This window comes from Phyllobates terribilis, unplaced genomic scaffold (genome assembly GCF_046119375.1).
Source record: "Phyllobates terribilis strain yellow unplaced genomic scaffold, ASM4611937v1 Scaffold_12__6_contigs__length_324123572, whole genome shotgun sequence".
Lineage (NCBI taxonomy): Eukaryota > Metazoa > Chordata > Amphibia > Anura > Dendrobatidae > Phyllobates > Phyllobates terribilis.
Genome location: NW_027362772.1, coordinates 263007310 through 263021354, shown reverse-complemented (window position 1 = coordinate 263021354; position 14045 = coordinate 263007310). Strand labels below are relative to the sequence as shown.

Here is a 14045-nt window from a genome sequence, read left to right as displayed (position 1 = left end):
AAAATAACAAGTGACTCGCAAATCACACACATTGCAAATTGCACAACCTAAAGCTTCCCACTTGTGCAATGCAGCACCCTCAGACTGTGTTCACAAAGAGGTTTTTGGAGCCTAATCAACATCAAAATCTTTCTCAAAAACCGCTGGCAAAAAAAAATTCCTATTCATTTCTATGGAAAAATTCATATTCCTGTTCATATGAGGAGTTTTGGATTTTTTTTTTGTTTGTTCTTGATGAGATTTTGGAAAATACCTAGTGGTAAAAAAAAAAAAAAAAAAAAAATGCATGTCACTTTTTTTAAAGAAGCAGATCCTGATGCAATCCACTCCAAGCTTGGCACTGTCCAACCGAAATGCTTCAGGGAAAAAAAAATTAACAAAACTTAATCAGACAAAAAAAAATCTCCACGAACAGTTCACCTCATTGTGTTTGAACACGTAAAAAAAAAACTTTGCTTGAACTTAGTTTATAACTTTTCTTGGTTGTCTCCAATTTAAAGGGGCTTTCTATTTTTAGGACAATTGTGGTTCCCAGGCGTGGTGTGTCCTTTACTCACCCTCCCCGGGTCTAGTATTGAGTCTCCGCCTCTGCTTCTCGTGTGTTGTTGCTTAGAACACCAAGCCAATGTAATTTTGATAGCGCTGCAGGCAGTCACTGAGCTCGGCAACTCTGCCTATGTAGAGGCCACGAACTGCTGAGCTCAGTGATTGTAGCAGCATTGACAGGACATCAGCGCTGCAGACAATAACAGACACCAGGAGCAACAGTGTAGACTCAACAGTGGACCCGGGGATAGTGAGTAAAGATTTTTTTATATATATATAATGTGTTCAACAAACTGCACCTGGGGGCCACAACTTTCCTAAAAAATAGAAGGCCCCTTAAAATTGGGGACATATAGAATGGACCAAGAAAAGTTATAGGCCAAGTTCACACAGGGTGAGTAAAGCAGTATGTTTTTTATTTTTATAATAAATTGCATCTGGGGGACACCACTTTCCTGAAAAAAGGGGTAACCTTTCTCCTTGCTGAGAGTGACATGTTAAGCACATTAGATGAGGAGACTTTTAAAGCCGCAGTGCTCCTCTGGGAAATATGCAAATTGTCTCTTCAGAAAGGGAGAGGACTAGAACTCTAGTGCCACTTACAGAAAGTAGCAATCCTACAAGTCAGTATTGACCCTTTAACGAGCCTTATCCTTTTAAATGTATATTTTATATTGGACACTATATAAACCTAACATAAAGGAAATTAGAGTATAACGACACAAGGAGCACCATATGGCGGTACACGGCGTGCCCACGGCTCTGTGCAGCTGTGTGCATGAGGCCCATGACTCGTAGACGTTAACCCTCGGATATAATGAGCACGTAGGTTTCCTGATAGGAGACGTGTGTGTTGCGGGGAGCGCGGGCGGCTGCTGTAGGTGGATGTGACGGCAGTCTGCGGCGGTGGCGGCGCTTGTACACTGTTGTGCGTAGGTGAGTGTGTGAGAGCTTTCGTCTCTCGTCAGCGCTAATAATTACCGCGCTAAGCATTTTTCCTGGAGCTTCTAACAGCCTCTAATGATGCCGCTGTGGAAGGGTGGCAGCAGTCGTTAGCTCCTTCATTAGGAGCAGCAGATTAACGAGCGGAGGGCTCAGCTACTTCAATAAGAGGGGAAAAAAATAAAATCGAGGAAATAAAAGATGCCGGCCTGGGAGCCTCTCGCGGGCTTCCTGTTATCTCATTATCGTCTGGTTATTAACGAGGGGAAGAAGCGGTCTGACAGGAGAGGGGGCTGCCGCCGATGAATCCCCCATTGTGTTCTGGAGATTACATAATCCTATTTTTCATGCTGACTTTCCACATCCAGAACCTGATGGATCAACAGTTGTACCCTTTCTATAAATGGCGCATATATTTTTTTTTTGGGCGGCTGACTAATTTTAGAGGGTTACCTATTCAGAATAGCTGGGCACCACGCTCTATTTATCCATTTTCTGTCCTGCCTCAAGTATATCGCCTTATGGGGTTTTTTGGGGGGATGGTAGAAATCATCCTCATTCCTATTCATATTCGTGGAGTAGCATGCTGCTTGTAAAAGTACTCTCTGGTTATGAAACGCCGAACGTGGCAATTGCCAATTGGGTTGAGTTTTGGCCCCTAACCTCCTCCTGTCTGACCGTTCCCCCAATGCTTTACCAGTCTGAGTAATAATACATTCTGTTTCTTTAGGTTGGTCCGTACACTGACCCTACCTCCAATAGGTGTCAGTAGACAGCAGCTTGCCTCCTCTTAGAGGAGAGCTAATTTGCATAACTTTTTTTCCCAAGGAGCATTGCCCAGCCTATGTCTCCCTCTGCACAAGGACAAACCAGCAAGACCACACTGACAAAGACCTCAACTAGTGCATCGACATTGGTCAAAAACCCTGAAACAGCTTCTTATAAATTAAAAGGGGATCTACGCATATATCCCTAGGATAGGTCATCAATATTAGATCGGGGGCAAATGAGAGCCCCCGTACCAGCACCTCGCAGCTCCGGTTGCTCCTCATTGAATGGAGCCACATTCAAAGTTTTGTATTCAGATACATCCAGAGCTAATAACGGCTGATCCATAGGGGTGCCGAGTGTAGGACCCCCATCGATCTGATATGGATAGGTCATCAATATCATATGAAAGGAGAACCCCCTTTAAGGATTGGTCAAAGAGTGACACTAGAGAGCCAACTTTCTTCCTGTGAATGTTGAACTGTCTTTCCCCTCTGTGTAATGTTCATTCCTAGGTTTGGCCGTCCCCAAAAAAGTGTAAATCTGAACAGCCCGTGTACCAAAGGTATAGCGGGACCCATAGCCACCCCTCGTGGCAACATGTTGTCCCATACAATGAAGACACTGAAAGAAGCACTCCCAAAGCTAATATATTGCAGTCATCATATTATATAGCACTGTGTTCTTACAATTTCTCATTTTGCCCTTCTACCAAGATAATTCTTCTCTTTTTCTTTGCTCTATGTAGAAATGGGAAGTCTCTTGTCCCTGCATTTATCATTCCCCTCTTCAACTTCTTACCCAGCTGCTCTGCTCCTCCCCCTGCCAGGGACTTTTTGCAGTGATTCATGACTCGTACAGGAAAAATTGACCTCCTGTTACTATATAAAGCTTAGGATTCAGCTAGTCAGCTTTAATCACATGATGTCATAGACTTAATGGAAAAGAGAAGAATTAACTGGTTAGAATGGTAAAATGAGCAATTGTAAGTACACAGCGCTATATTATATGATTGCTATATTAAGAGGATACACTCTGATGGGAGGCGAGCTTCTTGTCTTATGGCATGTCATACATTGTGCCGTGTGGAGCCGTAGATGAGAATTATATTTATGTGCATTCGATGCCTTTTCTGTTTTTCAATGGAGAGCGAAGATGGTAAAGGTGTAAAATTTGGAATTTTAATAATTTTTCGATAATTATCTTGAACTCTAAATATATTTTTTTAAAGTCCACGTCTACTCTGCTGAGTTTAGTGGAGATACACTGTCAAAGGGAGTCTGTTAGCAGAAAATGACTGTTCAAACTTGGCACAGGCGCTCGGTACATCACTGTACAGCCTGGCAGTTCTGTGCTCCTGCCTAGCTACAAGTTTTTAATTTATATCCGCCCTTCTCATCCTTGATTGACAGCTCTGGCCTTACAGGAGCCAGAAGAAAGGCAGTGATGGACAGAAAACAAGTACATGAAGCTGCTTGGCTACACCAAGGGTGCACTAAGCGCATGTGCATGGTTTGAACAGTCGTTTAATGCTGACAGATGGCCAGTAGGCCATCCACTCTCTGTTGTATCGGAGTAGGTAAATGGCGCGGGTGCAACCAGTCCTTTTTATTTGCTCTCCTAATGATACGTTTTGCTCTTCTTTCCTAGATGGAGGACTTGAATCTCCCAGAGATCAAGAAGAGAAAACTAGAGAAGAAGGTGGAAGATAAGAAAGAATTCAAAGACCTGTTCGAATCCGACAGCGATTCCGAGAGCGGCGGAGGGGGTCTGTCTCTGAAAGGTAATCAAAGATGAATGTACCGGGCTAGCGACCCCCAGTGGAAAGGATTGTCCTAGCTCTGATATCATTGGTTTCCACTTCACAGCAAATGCAAACTTTTAGCATCTTTACAGTCAAGGAGTGAATCTTAGAAGAAAGTGTTTGCCTTACTTGCAACATTGATTCACAAAAGACTTGTATGTTGCCGGGGCAGTCGAATGCAAAAAAAAAAAAACCAAAAACATTTTGCCAATTTTCTGCAACCTGCTGGTAATTCCTGCTGCAGACAGTCCTCGCTATCTGGGGTTTATGAGTCTTTAATTAGCCCTAAAGGAAAGCTGTTTTGGGCAGCGTATTCTTTAAGGCCTATTATTGCGCGCCTCCTCGGCTTTTGGACCCTCATTTGAAAAGCAATTACGATACCAATGAGCCTGATGCAGATGTGAAACCTGGTTTAATGGCTGTCGCCGGGCCTCATGCAAGAAGATTTACTTGGCCGGGAAGCTGTTTATCTACACTGATATGGTTAACGCACAGATGTAAGATTATTTCAGCAGGAAGTTTTTGCATATTTATCTAGAAGAGCATCTGTGAGGTCATACAGTGATGTTGGACAAGGCTCACAATCTCTGTTATACTTCATCGCAAAGTTGTTGGATGTGGTTCTGTGCGGCTCATTATGTTCTTCCATGTAAATTTTTCCAAAGGTGCCTTATACCACTACTTCCGACGGTTGGCATTGTGCTTGGTGATGTAAGGCTGCATTCCGCTGCTCGGCCACATGCAGCTCCCTGCGAAGGTGCAGTGTTTTGTGCTGATGTTGTCTGGACTCTGCAGTTATGGGGTCAGCTGAGCCCTGGCAACTTTTCTGCCCTCTGCTCCTCGGCACTCAATGACCCTGCTCTTTAACGTTACGGGGTCTCCACTTTGTGGCTGCAGTTCCTTCCACTTCTCACTCACAGGTGATGAGGGAAGATTTAGGAGGAAGAAATGTCATGAACGGACTTGTTATATCGGTCGTGTCCTATTACAGGACAGCACTGGTGTCAGTGAGCTCTGCACCACCAGCCATTGTCACATGTTAGACGGCATGGCGGGGGGTCGGGGCGATGGGACTAATGGAAAAGCCTGAAATCACTGACTGAGACGCGTTTCTCTATACATTTCCCCACACAGTGTATTACTGCCATTGGACTTGAATCTATCAGACATTTATTGCATTTCCTGAGGATACGGCATAGAAATTTAAGAATTGACCCTTCACGGTTTTCTTTAGACTACATGCGCCTATATTTTTAGTATTTTCATCATTCATTACTTTTGGATGGTCTTATTGGTTTTTAGGATGACGCTCTTCTGATCATTATGTCTCGTCCTACCTTATACTTTACAATTTGGTCCCAAAAATCATATTGCACCTCAAAATCCCCTCTCTCTGGTTAGTTCTTAAAATCGGCTTCTACCAACTTTATGATTAGTGAATAAGTTAGGTGTTCACATCTTCAAGATCGTATCTCAATATGTAGTAGGTGTAATAATAATACTCCTCCTCCTCTCCACTTGCTCTGCCTGAAGATGTCCTTTCTGCCTTCTATTACAGAGCAGTGGTGCAGTAGATGAGTCCATACAATGATTAGTTATAAATCTTCTCTGACTCTCACCGTCTGTCTATAGTACAATCTGTAATACAGCCTCATACTGCTTTTTCCTGCCTCCTGCTTGTTAGAGCTTACAGATGCTTCTCACTAAATTAGAATATTATCAAAAAGTTAATTTATTTCCGTTTTTCAATACAAAAAGTGAAACTCCTATATTATATAGAGTCATTACAAACAGAGTGATCTATTTCAAGTGTGTATTTCTGTTAATGTTGATGATTATGGCTTACAGCCAATGAAAACACAAAAGTCATTATCTCAGTAAATTAGAATACTTTATAACAACAGCTTGAAAAATGTTTTTAAAATCCGAAATGGTGGCCTACTGAAATGTATGTTCAGTAAATGCCCTCAATACTTGGTCGGGGCTCCTTTTGCATCAATTACTGCATCAATGTGGCGTGGCATGGAGGCGATCAGCCTGTGGCACTGCTGAGGTGTTATGGAAGCCCAGGTTGCTTTGATGGCAGCCTTCAGCTCGTCTGCATTGTTGGGTCTGGTGTCTCTCATCTTCCTCTTGACAATACCCCATAGATTCTCTATAATAGATTCTCTATGGGGTTAAGGTCAGACGAGTTTGCTGCCAATCAAGCACAGTGATACTGTTGTGTGTAAACCAGGTATTGGTACTTTTGGCAGTGTGGACAGGGGCCAAGTCCTGCTGGAGAATGACATTTCCATCTCCAAAAAGCTTGTCAGCAGAGGGAAGCATGAAGTGCTCTAAAACGTCCTGGTAGACTGCTGCGCTGACTTTGGTCTTGATAAAACACAGTGGACCTACACCAGCAAATGACATGGCTCCCCAAACCATCACTGATTGTGGAAACTTCACACTAGACCTCAAGCAGCTTGGATTGTGGCCTCTCCACTCTTCCTCCAGACTCTGGGACCGTGTGGAGTGTTTCAATGACTGCCTTCTGAACATCTCTCAAGTCAGCAGTCTTCCCCATGATTGTGGAGCCTACTGAAACAGACTAAGGGACCTTTTTAAATGCTTAGGAAGCCTTTGCAGATGTTTTTTGTTAATTATTCTAATTTACTGAGATAATGACATTTGTGTTTTCATTGGATGTAAGCCATAATCATCAACATTAACAGAAATAAACACTTGAAATAGATCACTCTGTTTGTAATGACTCTATATAATATAGGAGTTTCACTTTTTGTATTGAAGAACTGAAATAAATTAATCTTTTGATGATATTCTAATTTAGTGAGATGCACCTGTAGAAGGAGTAACCTATCACAAGCAGGAGGAATCACTTAGATGTGTAACCTAAAACTGCTGTCCTATCCTATCACTTGCTGCCACTATATAGGATTCAGATCAGCGCAACAGACTCTGCTCCAGTCTCTGGCAAACCTGAGACTTTGCATACAACTGCATTAGAGGAACCTTATCGGAGGGGAAGCAGGAAATCCCATGAGTAGCTCATCAACCTAACCTCTTAATAACACACCACCTTCAGCATTACGTGTGAGGCTAGCCCTCTGCCGCTGCTTCTTCTTTTACACCATGGTTTCTCTCCCCCTTAGTTTTCTGTATCTTGCACTTGCTTTTTAGTGTTTTCTCTTCTCCTCTTATGATCTTTTCTTTACTGTAGTTCGTTTTCACTCTCCTTCTTTGCTTGCCCTTTTCTAGTCGTCTATTGGGTTTGCACATTTTTTAGATGAATCTCAGCTCTCTTGTATATTCAGAAAACTAAGTTCCGAAGAGTCTGTTCTCTGAGGGGGGTCCCTTTTTACTCATCTGGTGGGACAAGGTCTAGAGCTGTGACCTCGGTGATGACATCACTGTAGCCCCCTCAACATCCCACCTCCCGCCCACACAGCAACTTATATGGCTTGCCAAAAATCTGTTGTTAATTCTGTCCGTAGGTCCCACACAGGCCTCTCTGACCGCAGGTGGACCTTCCTTTTGTAGCTCATGACCCCTTAGGGGATGAGAGATAATTTGGAACATCTGTCCTCGATGGCCCGGACTACAACATGCTGCAAAGATTAGACGTCAGATGTCGGCTTTTCGTGCACGATACTGAGGAATAACCAGGGGAACGGCCGGCCCGGTCAGAGATTTGCTTTTGTGAGAACTGTCAATGTTTCCAGCTGTATATGAGAACATAAACCTGGATTCATAACTTTATACATGGGAATTGCCAATTCATTGACCATATTTTTCTGGCACAATGCAGGGGCCCTTTTACAAATCTACATTGCACCAGTCATTCATTTTTGCAGGTTTCCTTGTAGAAAGCTGATTGGCAAAGGAAAAAGGCACCTGCAAAAATCAGACCCAGGTGGGATATGTCAGTCAGTGGTGGTCTGATGTGTGTGCCGGTCAGTGGTGGTCTGATGTGTGTGCCGGTCGGTCAGTCGGGGTCTGATGTGTGTGTCGGTCGGTCAGTCAGGGTCTGATTTCTGCAGGTATAAGTCAACACATTGCACCAGGGTTTGCGGGGTTTTTTTTTCCGTTTTTTTTACTTGCAGAATTATTAACTTTGCATTTTTTATAATAATCTTTAGGCCTCGTTTAAGCAAATTCTCTTTTTTTCTAATCCTATGGATACGTTTTTGCCCAGTTCTCGGCCTTGTGGTCTGGTATACCCTTATGTATTTCCTAAATCATGGGTATATATATATATATATGTTTGTGCACATATAAGACGTGTCCTCTGAAGACGCTGGTGACAGATCTGTGCCGGAGCACGCCGTGCAGCCAGGGCTTATTAATGGCTCTTCCAGCACCGCCGGATGTTCTCCTCGTCAGGTAATTAGCAGAAAGGAGAGGGCAGCTGGAGTATCGGTGAGAGCCTCTCTAATGAGCACCGCGCGAGTGCTTACTGACGGCGCACTAATGGACGCCAGAGACCCGGCTCGTTACTCTGCCCACGTTCACCCCGCGCTTGGCTCTGTAGGTTTCTCTCCTCACCGCTGCTCTCTGATTGAATCCCTCCGTTCTTCTCGCACATCACCTGTTTTGAGATTCCATTTTTTTTTCTTCTTTTTTTATGATTTTTTTTCATTCTGTAATGTCACTCCTCCTTCATCCCTTGATGATCTTTCTGTCTCCGCTTTTCATTTCATGCCTCTCGTCTGGTCTCTCGAGCATTTCACGGTGTTGCGCTCTCTCATTCAGGAACATTCTCGCTTCCTGTCATCCAGACTTGGCATTCGCACCCTGCCGGATTTATGTTTTTGTCAGGACACCGCACGCATAACCCATCCTCCTCGTTGTGCGGAGCGCTCGGCTCCCCTGGCCTCATCGGCGCCAGTCTGCAGCATCTGCAATGTCGCCCACTCTCTAATACTCTGCGCACTGCGACACCCCCCCTCGCTCCCATATTGCTGCCTAACTAGGGGGGCCTTTTTTAAATCTGGGGAAGTGGGCGCTTTAAAGGGGCCATTTATATTTTCTATCTTCGGGAGCACAGCACTCCCCCCACCTCCCGGTCCCTTACATACTGGAGGGCGGTGCGGCCCCTAATGAGACAGACTAGCGGCATGGCTGAGCCCACTGCCTTATCTGTGCGCTCTCTTATGCGGAGTACGTAATGGTGGCCTCTGCTTGTAGCATAGGAGAAGTGCAGGAGCTGGATTCTGAGCAGCACTTACTAACTATAGCAAAGCGCTTGTAAGCGCTGCACTCATTGCCTAGCAGACCAGCCACCTCTGATCACACTGCAGCGGTGGCTGGTGACAATAAATATAAAAATCCCTCCATTCTTGAAGGGAAAGTATTTATTTATTTTTTTAATAACAAGTAAAAGCAAAGTTTTTAATTTTTAGGAGCATTTTGCAATTTTATCCCTTTTAAAGATGAGACAAAAAACCCCTTTTAATAAAGAATCTCTGGAGAGCGCACACAAAATGGGGCAACACCGTCTGATGAAGGACAAGTGATGGCGATGGTAGCGCTCACCCGAAGGTGTTGTGTGCACCTATAAAAGCGTGGAAAAGCCTCGGTAGCTGGGAGAAGATGAGCAATGGCAAAATGGAAACTGGCACGCTTCCACACTTAGGTTGAGAAATGCGTCGGTCCGGCACAGAAACGCGTTGGTATTTAAAAAAAACAATTTGGAATCCCAAGGCTCCTCATTCCCGCGTAAACATGCCAGCTTCTTCAGTTATTTCAACCCAACATTAAATTTCGAGAAGAATAATTTTCACATATATTGACCTTGGCTACTAGTGGAGACTCGGCCTTACTAAACGAAGAACAGGGTCACAGGGTCTTCCTTTTTTTTTTTTTTTTTTTTTCCTTTTTTTTTGTTTTATGAACCACCACTGCGACCCCCAAAATTGGATCCACAACATACATAATTAATTTTTCTTTCTTATCAGCAAAGTCAAAATCGAAGAGCGGGGATGATTCATCCGACGAGGACTCCGACCTGAGCAGCGAAGGAGAGGAGGGCGAGTACGAGGTGGAGGATGACTATGACAGCAGCGGTTTCGATGGTGAGATCTGGAACCTGTTAACTAATAATCAATTCCTTTATCGGCTGATGCAAATATCGGAGTGCATTTTATATTGCAAATTTTATCATTTTTCTCCTTTTTTTATGATTACACAATCTGCATGTTTTTTGGTTTAACACTGGATTCAGTATTACAAAAAAAAGTATTTTTGAGTTGAGGGAGTTGCAGGAATCCGGAGGCATTAAGGGGTTAATGCGGTACAGCTGGCCGGTAATGAGCTGTGGAGGCAGCGCGGGACAAAACGCTTTATCGCAGGCCCTGTGTCATTAATCACCAGATACAGGGAGAGCGGAGATCTGGCAGGCACAACGCACTACTGCTCCCCCCATGTGCACATTTACATAGCTCGATACTCATCCATCCGATCATATGCCGCCGAGCCTCCTCCCGGAGATTACCGCCACATCCCAGATTCCGGGCACATAGGATGGAGGCGGCGGCGGGAAGGTTTCGGCAATTAATAAGCTTCAGGGTTTTTTTTCCCATTCCCGATCAAATGCGTAAGGATTAAGAAATGTTATAGTTTTATTTTTTCTGAAGGCATAAAGACTATATTCTGTTACTTAAATTATTCCCAAAATATGAAGTCATTCCCAAGCCATAAAATGGAATGATTCTTAGCTTATTGATTACTAAGGGTCCGACCTCTAGGATCCCCCCCAGCGATCCCGAGAACAGTGCTGGAGACCGGCATTATTCCCAAGCCATAAAATGGAATGATTCTTAGCTTATTGATTGATAAGGGTCCGACCTCTAGGACCCCCCAGCGATCCCGAGAACAGGGCTGGAGACCGGCATTATTCCCAAAATATGAAGTTATTCCCAAGCCATAAAATGGAATGATTCTTAGCTTATTGATTAATAAGGGTCCGACATCTAGGCCCCCCCCCCAGCGATCCCGAGAACTGGGCTGGAGACCAGCATTATTCCCAAAATATGAAGTTATTCTTAAGCCATAAAATGGGAAGATTAGCTATTGAATGCCAAGGGTCTGACCTGGTCATACACACAGGTATCCTAAATGTTGCCGGTTTTCTGTGCAGATTTGCACACCGGTTTCCACCGCTTATTACGGTACTTTTACCTGCTGAGGAGCTTTGAAGAAATTTGCAGATTTTTTTTAAAGTCTCATCGTGTCAATTTTTTTCTGTGGATTTTCACTTTCCAAATAAGTACGGTGAAATCCAGGGTAAATCCGCCTCTTCTGCTACCAGATGTGGCAGAAAAATCCTCCCCGGGAGAGCTGCCCTTTAAATATCCTGGTCCTGAAAAAAAGCGAATGCAAAGTACTGAAAGTAATTCTATAACTTTATATAATAACTAACAGAGTGGCGCGAAATGATTCACAAGACCCCGGTCCAACCGCCACATCAGAAGGTCGTAGGTGATTCAGTATAGTCGAGCAAACCTCTGCCGACATCCCCTGCTCCTCCTAATTAGTAGGTCCAACACTACATCATTGCATCGCAACGTTGCACTGCTCCTACTTATGGGAAGATGCACCTGGGATGCCGGCAGGTAGGAGCAGGTTCACTGGACGTGGGGTCGTGCAAAAAAGTTTTGTGCAACTCTGACTCACATTTATTTGCTATCCCTTTAAGAGATGCAGCATGTAGTATTATTGCACATTGGGATTTTTACATATTTCTTAGTATTATCCTTTCTCTGTATTCTGCATATTGACTAGTCAGGCAGGCCGCCATCATTGCAGACCCTCATGCAAAAATGCGTAAATTTTGTAATACAACTAATAAAAGGAGCAATTCTGATAATAGCCAAAAATAATTTCTTTTTAATAAAGTGGTTGCTTTGCTGCATTGCTGCAAAGTGATGATCGGTGCCGCTTCCACCGATTTGTGTGTATTTTGACAGCAAACTGTACAAAGGGTCTATGAATTAAACAACTGGACATGTGTATATACATGATTTATCCTTTTATTCCCGGGCAGTACCGTCTTTTCACAGCAGTGCCCCCCATTATATAGAGGACTGTTTTGTGCTGGGGGGTAAATCCTCAGGAGAAAGCGTCTTTCCTTCAGACACACATCTGGCTGCAGCGCTCGGCTCGGCCAAGTGTCCTCTCTATCTGGATGCTGCAGAAAGCAGCGATAAATTAATGAGCGCCGAGATTAATTAGTGATGAGCCACCCTCGGCCGGCTTGTTCCTTCCTGATAAAGCAGAATTTATATTTGCTCTTCCGCCCACAGGGGAATCGCAGGATGAAGAAGACGACGAGGAGGAGGGAGAAGACGCCGGAGCGCAGAAGAAAAAGATCCCGAAGAAGAATAAGGGGCCGCAGCGCCTCTCTCAGGCCGACCTAAAGGAACTCACCAAAGGGGAAGAAGATATTGTGCAGGATCTCGAATTCTCAGACGATGAGTAAACATGCGCCGGGTGTACCCGTAACTCTTCGTCTGCTGGTTGGGCTTCTGCAAGTGTCTGACCGATTTGACGATGAGACGCCCGATGCCAGCACTTATACTGGTATACTTGGCATCTTTGCAGACAAACCCAGAACATAATCATCCTAATGTGCCCTGCACCCCCAAAACACATCATGGGCGAGCACATGCAATGATGAAGTGTTATAATGAATATTTCAGTGCCTGCAGGTCACACGCAGTTACAATGCAGCAAAGATACTGTGGGAAGATCTGGTTCCGTTGTCAGGTATTTGGGGCCGGCTATGTAACCCTTCAGTCAGTCGACGTCCCGGGCTCTCCACGTGTCGGCCTCCGGTGCGACGTCCCGGGCTCTCCACGTGTCGGCCTCCGGTGCGACGTCCCGGGCTCTCCACGTGTCGGCCTCCGGTGCGACGTCCCGGGCTCTCCACGTGTCGGCCTCCGGTGCGACGTCCCGGGCTCTCCACGTGTCGGCCTCCGGTGCGACGTCCCGGGCTCTCCACGTGTCGGCCGCCGGTGCGACGTCCCAGGGTCTCCACGTGTCGGTTACCTGCTGAATATTACATTCACTCTTAATATATTGCAATGGAAGACCTCGTTCATCCTCTTGTGATCCACATCTGATCCTGCTGCATTGGACGTGGTCGTGTGGACCGGACATGTCTGGTCTTGTAAGAATGTGAATGTAATATTGTGTACAGAACATGTTAACAGATATTATTTTCTTTTATTTTTCTTAATATAAAATCCACAACTTCTCCACATTTGTTTTTATTTAATCTGTGTCTTGAATATGGAACTGGTAAATGCCTGGTAGGTTTCCAAAACCCATTTGTCTGCGCCATTGTTATTCATGGAGAGAGAACTGGGTCACCTGTTGGGTTTTTTGCCAATAACAGTCAAACTTTTCATCTATTGCAGCCAAAAAAGTATGGTGTGCTAAATCTAGTGTCCGTTTTCTGACCGGCATGTCCATGTTTCGTCTACTTGGCCAGAAAACCAAGGTTTATTGTTCACAATGTGGTTCCGCATACAACTTATGTGATTGCACTTGTTGTCCTTTAGAGTTGCAGCATGTAAACCTTTCTGTGCGGCTGGTTTATCCTGAAAATGGCAAATCTTCCTGCTGTGTGCCCACGTAGCATTTTTCAAGCGTATATGCTGCGGAATTTCCGCAGCGTAAACGCTTGAAAAACGCATGTATATCCGCACCCCATGGTCCCCAATGGGATTCCGCAAGTTCTATGCACATGCTGCGGATTTTTCCGCAGCGTTTATGCCGCGTTCAAAAATCCGCAGCATGTCATTTAATTTTGCGTTTCCGCAAGCGGAATTGCCTTTGTCCAATGCATAAAAAGCGCAAGGCAATTCCGCATGTGGAAAACGCGTGATAAACGCGCGAAAAATGCGCGATAAACGCGTGCGGAATTCCGCATGCCTTTTTCCGGGAGAGGACTTGCATTTATGCAGCAGAAATTTTCTGCTTC

The 14045-nt window shown here is 44.6% G+C and overlaps 1 protein-coding gene across 2 annotated transcripts in view; it reads left to right on the top strand.

The window, feature by feature from the left end:
• The window catches only part of NOC2L (NOC2 like nucleolar associated transcriptional repressor), a 105652-nt gene extending 92330 nt beyond the window's left edge, over positions 1 to 13322 (top strand). For both annotated transcript variants that reach the window (XM_073656952.1, XM_073656953.1), the window contains exons 18-20: positions 3907 to 4039; positions 10018 to 10134; positions 12364 to 13322. In XM_073656952.1, the coding sequence (XP_073513053.1) occupies positions 3907 to 4039; positions 10018 to 10134; positions 12364 to 12539 (426 nt within the window). In that variant the 3' untranslated portion in view covers positions 12540 to 13322. The remainder of the gene's footprint in view (positions 1 to 3906; positions 4040 to 10017; positions 10135 to 12363) is intronic.
• Positions 13323 to 14045: the final 723 nt, after the last annotated feature.